This window comes from Sinohyriopsis cumingii, chromosome 5 (assembly GCF_028554795.1).
Source record: "Sinohyriopsis cumingii isolate HCF-2022 chromosome 5, ASM2855479v2, whole genome shotgun sequence".
NCBI classification, from domain to species: domain Eukaryota; kingdom Metazoa; phylum Mollusca; class Bivalvia; order Unionida; family Unionidae; genus Sinohyriopsis; species Sinohyriopsis cumingii.
Window position 1 is genome coordinate 66,658,018 of NC_142965.1, and position 19,230 is coordinate 66,677,247.

The 19,230-nt window shown below is 33.5% G+C and overlaps 1 protein-coding gene across 1 annotated transcript in view; it reads left to right on the forward strand.

Moving 5' to 3' along the window:
- The window catches only part of LOC149799352 (von Willebrand factor D and EGF domain-containing protein-like), a 35,331-nt gene extending 18,423 nt beyond the window's left edge, over positions 1–16,908 (forward strand). Inside the window, exons 9-22 of the mRNA XM_089958671.1 lie at positions 1,167–1,253; positions 1,653–2,045; positions 2,397–2,479; positions 4,557–4,620; positions 5,644–5,823; positions 6,653–6,852; positions 7,870–8,191; positions 8,433–8,588; positions 9,120–9,291; positions 9,671–9,861; positions 10,414–10,686; positions 11,036–11,144; positions 13,156–13,303; positions 13,821–16,908. Coding sequence (XP_089814797.1) covers positions 1,167–1,253; positions 1,653–2,045; positions 2,397–2,479; positions 4,557–4,620; positions 5,644–5,823; positions 6,653–6,852; positions 7,870–8,191; positions 8,433–8,588; positions 9,120–9,291; positions 9,671–9,861; positions 10,414–10,686; positions 11,036–11,144; positions 13,156–13,303; positions 13,821–14,037 — 2,595 coding nt within the window. The 3' untranslated portion in view covers positions 14,038–16,908. The remainder of the gene's footprint in view (positions 1–1,166; positions 1,254–1,652; positions 2,046–2,396; positions 2,480–4,556; positions 4,621–5,643; positions 5,824–6,652; positions 6,853–7,869; positions 8,192–8,432; positions 8,589–9,119; positions 9,292–9,670; positions 9,862–10,413; positions 10,687–11,035; positions 11,145–13,155; positions 13,304–13,820) is intronic.
- Positions 16,909–19,230: the final 2,322 nt, after the last annotated feature.

The following is a 19,230-nucleotide window of genomic DNA, read 5'->3' on the forward strand; positions in this document are numbered from 1 at the left end:
GTAAGTAACACACACACACACACACACACACACACACACACACACACACAAAAACGCGCCTATAAACACATACACAGACTCGTATATGCATCAAAGTATGACATCGTGCTTCTTAACCATTAGATCTTATATTTTGATATACAGATATGTGACCATGTAGAAATGACGTTTATAAATTACTACGCCTCCTATTAACCAGCACTAAGGGGAGGTCATTGTGATTGGTTACATTATTGTCAAAATGCCATGTTCACAAGTGGAAGACGAACAATATCAAAACAACACCAGGAACAACACCAATAAACTCATATCTTAAACTTGTACATTTGTATCAACCTATTAGACGAGATGCAAGGAGAAAAATTAAATCGTGTCCGATTACGGGCAAGGTTATTAGAAAGTATGGCTTTTTTATAAAGATAAAATGATTAAATATAAGACTGTAGTTTAACACCAGTACAGATGGTACTAAACATAAATGACTAAGAAGGATATAGCAAGCATTATTGTGTTAGTGTGACCTTGTTCTAAGCATGCCTGAGGACTGAATATGCTTTAACGATACTTCATTGAACAATATTGGAACGAAAATACAACCCGTATGGTATACTGACATTCTGAAATCAGGACTGTACAGCCTTTGATAGGAAAAAAGTGCAACGAAATTTTGACACTAGCAAAGTATTGGCCATCTGTTTTAAAATAAACATTTTTTTAAATTATACTGTAAAACAATGAAAAATACTGGAAGTTTTATGCCGTTTATTCAGTATAATTTTCCTTTTGCTGGCTTTAAGGCTTGAATAATATCTTTGTGTATGTAAGAAACTCTTGCTTTGCATTTCTCTGGGTTATCATTGCCTTTTGATTTATGTTTTGTTTGATAAACCAAGCCCAAATTGAAAATTTGTTTAAGATCACGAATCATGTTGTGTGTTGCCTGTCCGTGTTTATAGCTTTAAACCATGTGTTTAAGTTCTAGTCAAATTTGTTGAACTTTATACAAATAAAAGTTAGATTTCACATAGTTTGATGCAGTAATATATAGATTTATATTTGGAATGATTACAAGATGCAGATTCGACTTTATTGCTGTTGAAAATTTTTCATGTAAAATGATGGAAAAAAATTATGTTGCTTGTATGTTATTTTATTTTTATTTCTAGATCAAATGTACTGTGCGCGCAAGTACAAGCGTGAGTGGCGTTCTAGGAAATCGCACGGCCAGTACAGGATACTGGATGGGTGTACAGGTAATTTTGTATTCTCTAGTTCTAAAGCGGTGATATTACTGCGTTGATAAAAATACAAAACACATTAAAAATAATATACTAGCACAATATGAAAGCGAAAGTAAACATTCACCTGCAAGAGCTACCAGTTTGCCACCTTGAATATATTTTTAAAGAGAAATATGATTATTCTACATGTTTAATTTGATTAAGGACCAACTATGATTTTGCAGATTCCATGGTACATAAGAAACTACACACTGCTCTTTTAGCTTATGCATATGAAATAAGGTTACAATTATGAATATTTGACATATGTATCACATCGTATTTTTAACAGTGTACATTGTTGTCGGGTGACGGTATAGCACAATTATCAGTTATTCACATTAAGCACACTCTCATGGCTTGTATTTATAGGTTATCAATCCTAATGTGAACGTGCAGCAAGGAAAAACAGCTATTGTGCAGCTTCGAGCTACATTTCCTTTCGGATGCTACGAGGCTTACGGACGCAGACTTCTTTCTTGCTTTATGTCCGTCCAAATGTACGACCCATATGATAATTACGATTGTACAAGCAGTAGCATGTCAGTGAAAGACAGCAGTCTTTGTGGAGCGCGACTTCCAGGCCTCACTTTTATCGAACTATCAGATGGAAAAAATTACACGAACGTTATAACAAACCTGACCATCACTACCAAAGATACCAATGATTACAATCCAAGACGAAACAGATTTGTACTAAAGCTTCGTACAGAAGGCACTTTGGTAAACGATATAATTGGAGGAAACTACTTAACCGATGTTAATGTAAGTATTTGACTATACTGCTTTGATCTGGCAAAGTACAATACATTTAAAAACTGGACTCAAGCACTAGTAAATACACCAATAACAGGATACTTTTAGCATGAGTCAATCGTAATACGCTCACACGTAGCTGTAATGCCAATATTGCTTAGCACAAATAAGCTTGGTCTTTGAATGAATTCATCTTAATTGTATCACCTACATTGTTTGGTATTATATATATTTTATAAGATATGTTCTTTTATATTTCTTTTAAATATCTTCCCTTTCATTTGTGTTCTGCAATTTTAATATGTGCATACATTTAAGACTCTCATATTATAATGGCTTAAGGCATAATAAATAATTCAGGTGGTGGTTCAAGAAACAACGTCCTGGCAAGGAAAATTATGTTATTCCCACATAGATCCCCACATGCGGACATTTGATGGAATGTAAGTACAATCAGGCATAGTAAGTTTATTTGCCTTTTTGAATATATCTTGCTTTTAAAAATTGCTGATCAAGTGTTAATATGAAGCAATTGTTTATATCAATACTGTTGAACATATCAAATAAGAGGACACTGCGGGTACTAATTTGGAGAGTTCACTCGCTCCTTCAATATGTTGTTGCCTGGAGTCAATATTACTCCGTTGGAAAAACAAGTACTTGTATTGGCATGTGATATATATATATATATATATATATATATATATATATATATATATATATATATATATATATATATATATATATAGATATATATATATATATATATATATATATATATATATATATATATATATATATATAGATATATATGTGTGTGTGTGTGTGTGTGTGTGTGTGTGTGTGTGTGTATAACTGCATATAATTCTCATTAAAAATAAATTCGGCAGTCCTCGCTTCCTTTTAATCAAAACTTTTACGCATGTGGTACATTAGTGATACAGCGCACATAATATAACACTTCTTAAAATTTTCATTTTAAAGCATAAATGCTGCAGTTTCTCATAAATTTCGCTATGCTTCAAATGAAACTAAAATGTGGAATGATTTGTGAAAGACTGACTGACATAAACTGTTCTTTGAAATAATCAAGATCTTAAGTTTAAGCGACGTTCACATGGTCAATTTAGAATTAAGAGATGCCACCGTTTACTTCAGTCACCAATGTTGCTTGTAATTCCGTTATTTTCGAAAGTGCTACAAAAGTAGCAATGTGATACATTCAACACATTCCGTCACTAACTTATTTAATAATAAAAGCATTCACACATTCGAGATGGAATGAAGAGTTGCAGGACCGCGTTTTTAAGCGGATCTGAGACAAAAAAGCATGCATTACGCAAACTTAAGACTTGGACGAATAGTGCTGATCAGCTGAGGCGCTGAAATACTTTAAAGGGCGAACTTGGGCTGAAGGCAACTCAAGCTCTTGCGGAATTTCATATTGATAGGTAAGCATACGAAACGGGCTTGTCAAAATCTATGTACGTGAATAACGCCTTTAAATAAAACAAATTTTCTTAAGTGCGAGGCCGAATGCTGCATCATATCAAGCGCAAAATGGGAGCAACGTGTCACATAAGGATCCCTCACTCTCTCCGACAATGCGTGGTGTTAGCTTCTTGTACTTAAAATGATAACGTCATCAAATCTTGTGTTCCAGCTAAAATCAACTAAATCGGATGAAATCACAGATAATCATCGGTTTATTTCACACTCATGTGCAAACTGACAGTGTCTCACAGTTCGAATAAGAAGATAAATGGCTCATAACCTTATAAAACGTCGATTTTATGTATTTGTAATGGCATCTAACGATGTTTAGGACTAATATCGTCTTAGATGCTATATTATTATTCAGATCATTTGACATTTGTAACTTTTTGTACGTAACGACAACATTGGGACTTTAATATATAACATGGTATACAACTTTGACTATCTAGAACGTCAGTAGCATGTGTCTAAAATAAAGATGCACATCATCCCTGTAAGCTATGCACTGATTTATAAATGTATCATTATCTTCATATATATGACAAGAACATGACATGCTATAACCATATCCCACCTTTTGCGTAATGTAACACGAAGGTGTATTAGCTCTAATGTAGTGCTAAAGTTAATTCAGTAATATATATCGTTTTTATAGAGTATGTGCTAATTTGACAAATCATTTTTGATGTAAATGTCTAACGTTTTGCCATCTTATACGTTTGGCTGCGAGAACAAACATTGTTTTCAACAATATTGTGTACAACTAATAAAAAGAAGAAAATAATAGCATATATTTTTATTCAGTGTTCCTTCTGAAAGTTTTAAGTTGATAATATTTGAAATCCACTAATGCACTATAATTGACATCAATTACTGTTATGAAATGTATATACACGAATTCTAAGATGGTCCAATAAGATTATTTATATAAATTGGTAGATAATTATGAAATGTTAACATTTAGGTCATGAGATACAATATGCGGATACTAGCAATAGAGCGATTCGTTTTCTTAATTCTCAGGCCTTACGAAAATCAGAACGATGGGGATTTTGTCATGTATCGCCATCGGTCTAACAAGCAAGAGGTGAGCATTTACCTATTTATGTCATCATATATTCTGCCACGTGCAATAAGCCCAACGAATATTATTATTCAGGTTCATAGTCAACCCTGATAGTGTGAATCAATAATAAAATAGCGTTGTTTTCCTTTTGGAAATCAAATGCTTTTTAATTTTCGACGTCATTCCTCTGAACGGTTAACTCAGCTTTGAAACATTCTTTTACTTCGTTCATCAATATTTTCAGAAAGTTCCCAATTTGCTTTTAAAGAAATTGAACTCTGGTCGGATTTCTAGATAATCATATTTATTTGTGGCATATGCCGATGCCTTGATTACGAACTATGACCAGTTAAAAAACTTGCTTGACAGGTGATTACAGGCTCATAATGTAGGATGTATCATCGAAATTTCAGTTATGACGATATATACTAAGAGATAATACACAAGCAAAATTAGAAGCTGCCTTCCAGTTGAAAAGGAAATAAATGAAATTTCATTGCTTTGTGGCCTGAAGAAAGGTACAAAAAAGGATAAATAGATTCACTTCAACGTGACAGGCGTACTACTTTATTTTGCATGTTAAAATTGCTTACATTCAATACGTTTATTTTCCAACTGAAATAAAGTTTAGTTTAATAATATAACGATGAAAACAACTCGACAATTGTCTAATTAATAAGGTATCTGAAAGTTCAGAATTCATTGCAAAAACGTAATGCAGTTTTTCATACGTACATATGTATTGAACATCATATACTTTTATAAAATCCCACTAAAAGGAACCACTGAATATGGTTTGAAAAAAGTTGCATAAATAATAATTTATTACGTTCAAGAAAATACAAAATATCTGGAAATTTAAGTGTGACTTTGTAGTGAAGAGATTTACGTAGATACGAGCGCGCAACCACACACACACACACACACACATATATATATATATATATACCCACACGCACACCTACATATATATATATATATATATATATATATATATATATATATATATATATATATATATATATATATATATATATAACAAAGGTTCAGATGAGAACAACAAGGTGCTGGCGCGGAAGGGCAACATGTGCTTGTGCTGTGGCTGTTCGAGCTGGGGGTGACTTGTTCATGATTAATATATGCAGCACACCCAGACTAATCAGTTTTGTTTCTTGCGCCGAATCAATCCTCCAAGTGACTCGGATGAATCCTAATCGGTACAAGGTAACGTCCTCTTCTACAGTATTGCAAAAATGTAAAATATATTTGATTCAGTCGTCTAAATATAAAGTTTATCGAAATATAAAATGGACATAATGAAAAAAGAGTATTTCATGTGAAGGAAGTACTATACTTACTAGATTATTATGGAATGTGAAGCTGATAATTTCGTTTGTTACTGAATTATAACTGTGCGTCAGATAAGACATATTCAGAGAGCACACAGGCGGTGAGGCAAGGCAAAATGGGTAATGAAATGGATAAGTTCTGATTATACATTCAACGTTTAAAGTATTTTATGGATTATATTCAGAAGAAGTTATCCATATATCCACGTTGACCGAGACGAGCCTCGAACCAACGTGGACGTATGTACATGGAAAAAACTGGCTTGTCGGCTCTCCATACTAAATATTACAATAGTTGGCTAATGGCACGATGTTATGTTAATTTGCTTACATTCAAACTTAATTGCGCCGCATTCCTGGGTGCTTCCACATTATTGGTCAATTAAATTCGATTGTGATCTGGCAATGAACGTGGATTCACAGTAACACCCAGCTTGACAATTGCATTTTCATAGGAATGTAATAATCTTTCAACACAACGCCTGCCTTTATGTGCAGTTGACTATGTTGAATTTGGCCGTCATTTTCTCGACATCATGTCTTGAAAGCTATATTTTTAGCATTATTTTCGGTTTGCAGTAAAAATGTTTGAATTGATGTGAATAATAGCTGAATACAAAGGTATCAATAAGATCGCATCAATGCAGTGCCTAAATATCGCAAGAAAGCGGTACAAACAAACTTGATTTTTTTCTTCCCAATAGGTGTTCATGCCGCTTGGAACTATTGTGGATATTGCCATTTTGTCTGAGGTTTACCTAAATATAAACATTTACCCGTCAGTAAAAGACGTCGATGAAACACTTGGTCTATGTGGCGTGCTAAACAACAACCCAGGAGACGACTTTAAATTGCCATCGGGACTTCCAGAATCCAATAATAATGTATTCTCAACATCTTGGAGGTATGCTATTTAAACAAACATCATCTTAGATCTTTCTTCTTATTTAAATGAAGGATATACTATTATGGAAACCGGATAAATCACAAAGTCGAAATGTATGTGCTTTCCGTTTAGATTTCTAAATATATTGGAGGAAAATAAAATACTGACGTATCGATTTAATGTCCACATCCACACCAAATTAACCCCACAGAGGAGATCAAAGGAACATTTTGCTTCCACTATATTACGTGGTCAGTCTTACTTTTGGTCATTCAACCGTGTAATCTAAGATAGTGTTATTCAAGAAATTCGTCACTGTGCAGTAACTTGCTCGTAACATACAAATCCAGATAGACGACATACTGCAATCTGAAGTCATCTCAACTGCATGCAATCCATGATGTTTGGAATCCAGTTTTTTTTTTCTTGTGTATCCAAGGTTTAGTAGTATAAGGTATTTCAAATATTATCAGTACTTACGTAGCAATAAAAGATTTTTCATTATTAAGGCATTGGTGGATGAAAAGTTGAAATATACACTACTGTTTGAATAAATACCAACTTTAAATATCTGTATATAAAAATTAATTTCGCTCACTGGTTTTGATTCAAAATTTGTATTTTGTTCTGGTCAAGCATGTACAACTTAATTCGCTTATTAGTCAATGACAAAGTGTACAAAGAACATAATGAATTTTTTTTATTTTGTTATGCAGATTGCACACACCGATGTCCTTCAATACATAAAAACACAAGAAAGTGTGGAATTTATTGGAGTAGTACATTTGTGCGATTTTGGGACTAGTCCACCTATTCAATTTGAACATGCTCCTTATATCTGAAAATGAAAGTAACAAAAATAGTTTCCACCTCGCCTTTCCTTTTCGTCTTCTTCATCGCCATCGTTATAATTTTCTACAATTCCTAAATGTATTATTTTTTATTAATATTATCATTATTAGTAGTAATAGTAGTAGTAGTAGTAATAGTAGTAGTAGTAGTAATATTAATTTAGTGTTGTTTCTGTTGTTCTAGAATCTCCTCCGCAAACTCATTCTTCAGCCCAATCAACTTCAAGCCTACATTATGGGATGAAGGTTCTTACCTCTGTGTATGCCCGGCTGCTTTGAACACAACAACACCTCCTACCACTGCCTCTGGAGACAGGTCAACTCCACTATGCTCTGCTAGTTTATATTTGTCGTGCACAAAGAAAGTCATAAATCAGGGCAAGCCTTATTCATGTGAGGTGCGAATGAAACGGTCAGAAACCTCGAGAACTAAAGAGTTGGACCGGATATTCATCAAACAGAGCACGGATGCTGATCCAGTTTTTGATATTCATAGATTACAAAAGGTGATATTATATTCCACAACGACTTTATTGTAGGCTATTAGACAATAAATATCGTAATGAAAAGTTTAGACTTTTTTCTTTCTATAAATATTTGACAAATATGAGAATTATACAAAATTTGAGAAACAATACAAGAGAACAATTAACACGAATACTTAATATATGTCTCCACTCAGCGTTAGAGACAGCTTGTTGTTGAATTAAAACCATATTGACATTGTTATTAATATTTCTTTAACAGAGACAAACAAGAAATTATACCTTTGAAGAAGCATTCGCCTTATGCACAAGCATATTTGATGCAAATTGCACGACAACTGCCTTTGAAGGAAGCCTTCCAGAAAATAGTAAAACGTTCAAAAATGGCTCACTTTCAAACTGTGCCCTGGATATTATGGTGAGTATATATGTACGATATGCAAAGATTCTGATTTTTAAAAATGACGATTACGCTCATATGTGTGTTTGTACCATTTGTATTCCAGGTTGTTCCCGAGTTCTTCCTGCACCATTAATACTGGCCCCCATGTATAGCCTATCGTGTGCTGAAAAATGGCATTAAACCCTACAACAATTACAACAACAACAACCATTTTTATTATACCAAATGCCAATTGATAGAGATACAAATGGATGTATAGATGGAGCAGCCTTGTATAAATTACAGAACAAAAATTCAAAACTTTGTATTTTCTCACGGAAGCACACTATATATAATTTTTCCTATAGATAGTATGCACCAGGAGGCAGACAGTGACGCTGCATTTCAAATTTACATCCTGAATGATCAATAACGTAACAGGTTTTGCCGCTTGAGAAGGTGAATTGATACACTGGCTGATATATGTGACCTTGTAAAATAATGCTGAATCCTTAATTGCAAATATGTTTCGCTTTTGCTCATTTGTTTCAACATTGAATATTCCAGTATATTGGAGATTCTTCGCTTGCAAATGTCCACTGCGAATCCTACCGATCAGCTGTCGACGAAGAAATAAGCAGAAACAGTACATACAGAGTGGCTAACCCTGGTGTAGTGAACTCATTTCGATCTACGGCATGCATTAGTAATTGCAACTTTCACGGCGATTGCATCAACGGTAAGAACGTTTAACATTCAATTATTATTTGTAACCTTATATATATATTTCTTATACCATGGTTCATTTTATTTTCTGTAAATACTAATTTATCTTTAATGCGGTAACAACAATTTTATGAGTGTCTTCTAAACTTATTCAAGTTGTGTGTGTCGATTTGTATGCATTTACATCATGGCTACACGGATTTAATAACATTTTTTATTTTGTTGTTTATAAATCCAAACTTTTCATAATTTCCTGCCCTAAGTTTATAAATTATGCATGTTTTTAATAGTTCGCAAATGTGCTATATAAGTCGGTAACATTGTCACTTATTTTAAAGAGACATTATTTCTAATGCAAATGAAAAATCGCAGTATTATATTACAACTTTCAGGAACGTGCTTTTGTCACGAGTCCTACATTGAAGAGGATTGCTCTGTGTCTCTAAATGTCTACCCAGACGTAGATGACACCTTCAATGGGGGACTATGCAAGAGAGACGACGAGGACTGCTGCGGCGACAAACCAATATACGGAATACATTTTGTGGAAGGAATAACCAAGCAAAAATCTGAACGCTTCCAGGTAAACGTTACACTAACATAAACCTTATAGTTTTAAAATTACTAGACAAATGTGCATGCCGAAGATGGCTAAAATAATTTTGGTGACAGTGATGAAAATGTTGGAAACTTCATATTTCAGGCTTATAAATATCATAATGCTCATAAAAAGGTAAATCTCAATTTTGCATCTAAGGTTTTATGTATGTTAATTGCATTTATAAACTCACAAAAACTGCTTTGACATCAGTCAGTGCAGAATGCATTTTCATTATCTTTTAAATATCTAGGAAATAGATTTTCTTCCCAGTAGGTATCCATTTTGCTCTTTTTGTAAGGTGTCGGTTCTGCCTTATTTTATTGCCTATTTCAAAAGTGCAAGCAATGAAGTAAATCTTTATTAAAGGTATTTCTGTTGCATATTCATGCATTCGGTACTTTTGTACATTTGAATATATAGATGAGAGTTCGACAATTGCATCGCACAGTCGTGGTTCTGAGAGTGTTATATGCAATCTAGTTAGAATAATCCTTAGCAAAAGGGTCAATTTGTATCTAATATTTTATTTTGCAGAGGTATGCTGATGGGACAGAGACAGTCCTAGAAACGATCAGCAGTAACATTCCCGTTAAGAACAAATACGAGGGTACAATGAACGTACCATGTTATTCAAGAAAACGACGTTCAACCGATTCTAGAAATATTATTCAAACATTCGTCTCAGGAGTTCGAGTATACTTGACGAATGATGGAAGGAACTATGGTTCCCCTCAGGCCTACTTTATATATGACTCCAGATGCCAGGGTGTTGCCAATGCAACAAATGGATACACGTTCTATCTTATGGTAAGTATGCTTCATGGATAAGTCGTACCTGAGTATATCAGGCGCGAGCATGCATGATGGTAGGTACAATGATTAAAAATATCTCAACGTTTTAAACGCATGAATTTTAAGACTGGTGTGGTAATGACTACTATCTATGATTATGTTACCTTAAGGTTAGAAAAACATTATTTTATAACATTCGGAACTATTTTATTGCTTTAATTTTCAATGCATTCTAAGATTTATGCGAATACGTCTTGCAATATAATATGTACAGTGTACTCCTTTACCACCTGAGAACCAGTAGACGCCTATTTACATTTTCAATAAGGATTTATAGATTATTTTGCTTTTGGTTTTTTTATAGAATGGAACCTGCTTTATTGATGATGTGTGCTATAATGATGGCAACCAAGATCCATCAGACAGCTGTAAAACATGTCAGAGTTCTGTTGATCCCTACTCATGGACGGACGGTAAATTAAACGTCTTTATGAGTTTCAAAACGTGGTTCTCCGAATAATTGCTGGGACATCATTATATACAAGGCTCCTTGACTCCACAGAAACTGTCCCGTCTATTGTGTCTTACACCTTGCTGAGCATATACAGATTTTGTGACTTAATTAGTATTCAGTTGGCGTCTGCTCTATTTAGGTCATTCACGCGGTTTATGACCTTACGTGTTAGAGAGCTATATTAAATTATGTCACCCTAACTGAAGCAAATGAACAAAAGAAGCATGCTTAGTAACGCATGTCTCAAGGAGACCGACCTTTTTTTAATTAACCCTTAGATATCCTAGCGGGCTTGCATATATCTTTATTTTATGGCCGGTAGAACTGACAGCTGACTTTGCACTTTAATGAGATCATAGATTTACAAGTGTAGAAACACAATTGATACACAGTCTATAAATCTATTATACTTTTATTTGCGCTGAAGTTGATATGGATATTTTTATGACATTAAGTTAAGTAATTTTTTGATACAAAAACTAATATATATATAACATTTAATACGATATTTCGTTGATGAAGACACAAACAATTCCTATCCGCTATTAGGCCAAGAAGAAATATATTTACATACATATATATATATATATATATATATATATATATATATATATATATATATATATATATATATATATATATATATATATATATTTGCATTAGTAAGATACCCTTTCAGGGTTTGGGCATTGGAACTGTAATAGAACCAATCGAATTAAGTGATTAAGAAGTACTCGGTATTCAATTGTTTTTTTTTTCTGCTATTTTCTTTGAGGGACAAAAAAGTGTATGATTTCCACTGTTCTGGTTGCACCACCCGCACATGATGTTTAAAATAGATTAGATAGCAATGAACGATGGAAAGAGAAAAGTCAGAATTATAGAGGTTGCCACTTTGAATATAAATAATCTGAAGTCCTTGTAATATTACATGTAAGCAACAAGCTGTAGATATAACGATTGGCCGTCTATCGTTTCTATTTATATAACAATTTGCTGTCTATCGTTTCAATTTATATAACGATTGGCTATATATCGTTTCTATTTAAACGATGAACTATCGACATAACTTGTGGCTCTTTCTATGCAAGCGATGAACTATTGGCTCAGCTTGTAACTATCTATAATTTTATATGTAAACGAAGAAGTGTCGGTAGAACTTTTGGCTGTCTATGTTTTCTATTCAAACGATAAACTACTGGCAGTGTTTTGGACTGTTTATATTTTCTTGCATTTGTACTTGCTTTGTGTTCATATTTCTTTGAACTGTTTAGAGTGTACCAAAATTGCACAGGTTAACTGGTTACTCCGAAATGTCATTGTAGTCTCATCCATTCAAGCATTATGCCTGCTCCTCTATATATCTTAAATTCGCGTACCGTTGAGGAGGGTTTAGTTTACGCTTCAGGATGAGAGTCGTACAGTTAGAGTTCAGTTGCAACTCCCAGTTCGAAATTAAATAGAACTCCAAGTAACCAGAAAAAAAAAATGAAATGTTCTTTAAATTATCCATGATCATTATTAGAACCCAGTCACGCTACATTAGAAGCAGATAAAGAAATGCTTCAGATTTAAATTTACTTCGAATTTGCACATTTTACGCGAAATAGCCATTACTATCTTCATTAATATCGTGCAAAGAGGTTAATATTTTAGCACAGGCATTCTAAGCATTCTAATGCTATATCATTACATGATGACGTGCGTCCCGTTTTAGAACATTCACAGTGTAGTCAATGTTAGCAATCTTGACTTCTGTCCGGTGTCGTGAGATTGTCTGCAAGGAGGAATTAATCAGAGACCTCAAAAAGAATCACCGATTGCTGCTTATTTAATTTTTTTGGAGGGAGGGTTTTTTCAAAGTTAATTTAAATTGATCGTTCTTGTATTATCATATGAAAGTATTCATGCTTGAACGAAGTTAAGGTGATATATCTGTCCTAGTTATAAACATTTGATATTCTTTGCAGGATGTACCAGTAGCACAAAGAACCCGCCATCTTCACCTGACAACAATATTCTAATTGTAGCATCCGTTGTGTCGGCAGTATTAGGCTTAGCGATCTTGGTCGTTATTTCAATCGTGATCATCAAAAGCTGCTTTAAGAAGGAAAAAAGGTGAGTAGGGACCTGAAAAGAGAAACGAAAACATTCATGTATTTACATTTCGTGATTGATAGCGGTTTAAATAGACATAAAACATACAAGGAGAAACCATTGCAATTGAAACCAATAGAAAATTGAATATATGTCAACAATATACCTACACCGTCTTCCACCAACCCTACCCCCTAAAGAATCAACAAACTATCGTGCAACGTAAATCTAAAGATAACAATACGATGGATTTACTTCAACAGTAGTTCACATTTGGCACACATTACATGACATTTAATTATATTTAGGAAAGTGTTGAATTGTTCCCAAACACTTGTATATACTAGTCCATGCCTATTGAAAAATATATGCAAAAGCTTTCAGTGCATAATTCATCTTTTCTATCGTATTTATAATAATATGCTCTGTTTTATCTTCTTTTAATATATTGAACACTTTTTGAGTGCTATATATATATATATATATATATATATATATATATATATATATATATATATACAGTTTTATAATTTTTCAGGGTTAGCGGGAACGTTCAAAGCAAGATAATATCAATATCTCCTGCCAATACTAAATTTCAAGAGAATGAACAAAACTCTGGTCAGAAAAATATACAAGACAATGTGCCAAAGATTGAAAGAGAGCCCAGTCTCCACATCAATCAACTGTGGGGAAATAGACCAGGAACTGCTAAAGAAATTTCCTTCGACTTTTCCTCGACACCACTTCCATACTAGACACTCCTTGAATGATCATTGGCATGTTGTGACATCACATGCCCTTCACCGTGATTAGAGAGTATACAAGCTGGCCAATGAATTCGCTTTGTAATGATAAGCCTTGCTTTATGTACAGATAAAATGTAGTCTGCATTTGATATTTTAGAAATAAAGCTGTCGTTGTAATTGGGGCTGGGTAATACGTAAATTTAATACTGGGATGTACCGCGGTATTTCTGAAGATACCGCGATACATTCTCCCGCAATTATATTAGGGATCAACAATGTATTGGTCTAGGACAGGAGCATGACACTATTTTGAAGACACATTCCTACATACATCAGCTGTAATAATAGCTTGCTCTGATTAATAGCAAACTAACACCAAGTAACATCCAGTATAACACAAGATAACATCCATTATAACACCAGGTAATATTCATTTTAACACCAGGTAATATCCATTTTATCATTTGAAGAAAACAAAACTACTTTGAGACAAATTAAAATGGAATATCTGATCTCAAAAGAAAATGTTGCCCTCCCTCAAACAAAGGTTAAATGGCCCGTATATTACTGTAAATAAATTTACTAGGTTAATGATGATTGTTTTATTGGTTGTAATCTAACAACTTTAACTGAAGTGAGATGATTAAGTTTACATTATAGCAGACCCCCTGTGAGAGATACCGAGTTGACATTAGACAGGTTGCTGATAAAAATAAGGATATGTTCAACTGAAGCTTACACTTTACAAGCTATCCTAGTATTATAATAGGCAGGGAAACTTTGTCTGATGACAAGCCCCTGGGAAGATATTTAACAGAGTGGTGCAGCACACATAAAACACACTGACTTGCTAAATGAGAAAATATTTGATGGACTGGGATATTAGGTAATATTAAAACAAAACACAACTGCTCTCCTAAACATTTTAAAATGTTTTCCAATTTTACAAAATGAATTAATTTTATAAGATATTAACATACTCAAGAAAATCATTAAAGATGTCATTTATTTGTGCTTTTTAGTCCGAAATCTTTCCACCAATTTGGATTTGAATCAAAGATCTTTCACGACATCCCATTGGAATTTGGAAACCACGTCTGCCTACTCCAAGACAAATATGTGATTAAATAATCATGCATGTTATTATATTTGTAATATTGAAAATTAATTTGTGATAATTACATCTGTTTTGTTAAAGCAAAATAGTAATTTTTGAATTATTTTGTCATCTAAAGCCTAATTATACTGCGAATATCAATAAATTCGTGGCGAGATTACTCGGGAATTTCTGTACATTCCTTACTCACGGAAACTACCGAAGTATCTGCACTGTAAATAAGTACCGTGGAACGTTTCATCATAAAACAATACCGCGGTAAAACGGAATACCGGTAATACCTCGCACATCTAGCTTTAATCGTTTTTTCTTTTTCTTCTAATATTCTCTTTATCTTCTCATTATTATATATAGAAACACTGATTGCACTGAAGGTCTTTTGAAATGAATTGCACATTTTATATGCTGACTGCAACATTTTTTCCACCCAGTATGTAGTTCAAAGGAGGAAAAATGCATGTCTATATTATAAAGAAATCTACAAATTGCACAAATAAGCAAATGTCATTTCTAGCTTTAATTTGTTCTACCAAAACTACAATTTATACGCTGCTGCATTCAACAATACATCGCTTATGACTGCTGTAGCAATGTTGGTCAGTACATATTTGTATAACTTAATTGGAATATGCATTTATGAATAAATACTTGCTTCAGTACTATGACATGTTCCTTCGTTCTGATATCTTATATTATCATTATTTGCTTAGTGTTTCTTTTTGTAATTAGACGTAATGTGAACTCTGCTTGAAAGATGGAAGGCACTCGACAATCTGTGAAATCTAGTGGTCCTGTCATATCTCATGCCTACCTGAAGTGAATGCTGTTGGTGAAATGGAAAATCTTGGAACATTTTTAAACATGTAATCTCCTCTCATGTTCGGATTAAGCACACATTATTAAAGATAGTGTTCGCTACAGTGATTAGCTCTATTAAATATAGTCGTCATCATTTATAGATGATATAACTAGTCCACCGAGTTGAACAAAACATGCTCTTGTTATCAATGCGCTGTTTATGACTTATTTATTTGTTACGGACATAATTACGCAGCCTAAAGATATTACACATACATCATATTTTTTGTATGTTTGCATCATCAATGTTATTCATATAAATTATATTTTCTGTTTTGCATATATGATTAATTTTGACACAGTGATCCGACATAAATCTGAACTTTAATCAAGACTCTTTACCTATGAAATTATTAAAGACCGAGGTTCAAGGCCGGCCGATTGCTGGTAATTGACAAGAAGTATATTGTACCGCTATATTAGGATTGCCATATTCAGTTGAACGTGGTTATCTAACTGTAGCAAAAAATGTGTAATAAGGAAACAGTGTCATAAAATCGTCTTTGTCAATTACTGAGATGGAGACTTCTTATCCTCCTTCTTTCGATTCTAATTAACATTAACAGGTGCTCCATTGGGTGTTAAGCTTCACTTGTTAAGTAGTGTACCCAGTAGACACCAATGCCTACCATGAAATCATATGACGAAAGGAGTAATTGGCCTTCACGATCTAGGGTCAGAGATAACCCGATCCCCAGTTGTATTCTTTCCACCCTCAAATATGCATATCGCATCCTGACGTATCGATCTTAGTTTAAATGTGTCAGAGGCTTTTATTATCAATCTGTGTTTTACTTTGTGCCTATTGTTATTGAAATAATGTGCATGTCTGTTGTTTTCTGTATACGATTTGATTTTGAGTCGTTGCTTTGTGGCCATTTATTTAATAAATATTTAAATATTTATATTAATTTTTATCTTGTTTATTCATTATGTTTTATATTTGCATTGTTTCAAGATCATTCAACCGTCTCTAATTTATAATGTATTTTTTTTCAGGACATGTTGTGATAATTATTTCATTTAAATATGTTTAATAAGTTACTGAATTATTACAGATGCACGTGCGTTTGTGTCTTTAAAATAATGTTGGGGTTTTGTTAGATTTCTTTTATTGGCTTTCAGTGCAATAAAATCAAGCTTAAATGATGTAAAGCAGGGAGTCATGATACCGAAGAAATATAAGATATATATATATATATATATATATATATATATATATATATATATATATATATTACAAATGTAGTTTTCTCTCGTTTAATAATTATTCTCAACCAGCAAACTCTTCATTCTGCATCGTCTTATCAGGCCTCATCCACTCCATATCTGCATTCTCAAAAGGAACATGATGAGCCAAAGACCTGAGAGATAGGCATTTGAATAATATACAACCTAAACCCGATCACGCATCCTGTAGTACCTTTGTGTCAGTTTATATTAGCCAGCAGAAAAATACGTCACTTTGCCATACCAGTCTGTATATTGCCGGTTACCAAAAATGTACATTGGATGACAGATAGTTGTGTCTGTGTGTGTGTGTGTGTGAGAGAGAGAGAGAGAGAGAGAGATCATATGATTATTACGTAGATAATTACCTTTGGCGTAGGTACCTCTATTCAACCCTGAAGTGGCCCTGAATATAAACTTGAGTACTTGTTTAATCCTTTCTTTTGAAGCTAAGAAAATATCACACCGAAGGTTTCTTTTTTAAATGTCCATTTTGTGAAATGCAGCACTGAAATGAAGCGAGTGGGGATTAATATAGTACGATACTGGGAGCACGCCTCCTATACAACAGGAAGAACTTAATAAACTTGACACAATCCTCAAAATACCTTCGAAAAACCTCTGACAATAATCGGATTAAAACATCTTTAATATCTTGGCACGCTCACTCTTATGTACGTTTATTTTAACATTACACGCGATATACGAGTGTATGCTGCCTAACATAATGTTAAAGACATTTCTTGTAAGCCTACGATGAAATATGTATTCAGAATCTGAAATGGTTTTATATATTTCAAATTAAGAAGTTCCAACAACTTGTACAAATTATTAGTACTCATACAATCGCCAAGTCCGTCGTAAGCTGTCAAAGAAATTACAGATACAGAATTAGTAAAAAGGACGACGTACTGAGTGAGATAAAAAAAATTGACACGTTCTAAGATTCAACGTCTTCCTCTCTCAAGAAGTATTCAATCGAATTTGTACGAGTTGTAAGCAGTGGTTGTCTATAAGAATCGATCATGATCCAAAAAGGTAAATTGGTAGGGTACCAAGATATCGTCGCGTTTTGAGATATGTGCACAATTCCTTCCTCCGTGATTGTATCCCCACCCCCGTGGTTAATTTAGTTGTCACTGATTAGATCAATATTTCGATACGTGTTATATCCACGAGCTCAGATATTTGACTAACAATACACTATTCATAGAAAGGCGTAAAAGGCAACACTGCTATTAACTAAATGTACACGTATTGGGTGTATAAACCATGCGTAGTAGAGTTAAGATAGTTTACTAATTATATCTTCCTCGTCATTTTGAATAAGGCTAAATATACGACCTGTTTAGTGCTACGGTATAATAAAGCTACCTGTGGAAAAAGAACATTATTGATTACACACTAGGATACCTACGTTGATTACAAAAGAGTGTTAAGCATATAATTCTAAGAATTCCCGACAGCTATATATTTAGCTCTTCTCCTTCTGGAAGTTAATGCCTACTTTTGGCGAGGGTTAGTTGATCCACTGATGGTTGTCAATAATGTGTACCTAAAATGGGGAACGTAAATGTGATTAGAATTAACAAGACTCCGTTCATTGTAATAAACAATGAAGTATACTATGGTAGATTTACTATAACGCAACACGTATTTGGATTGTTTTAAACAATGATAATGTAATGGATATAATAAATATGTGTGGGAACTGTATATGACTTTGATATAAATGGCTTATTTACACATGCGAAGACACACGGTATATGAAAATATTTTGAGCAATCTGCGATTTCTTATTTAGGCAATCTATGTTTGTAAAATATGATAGAATGGCAAACGAGACCATGGCGATTAGAAGAGCTCTGTTAGGAAACGTCTTATTAGTAATTTGAGGGTCCCAGGTTAAATATCCTCTGAGGAGAGCACGAATCGACTGTCAGAGTCTATCATTTTGAATGATATTAGGCTCCCGTATCTTTTGAGCCATATATCCA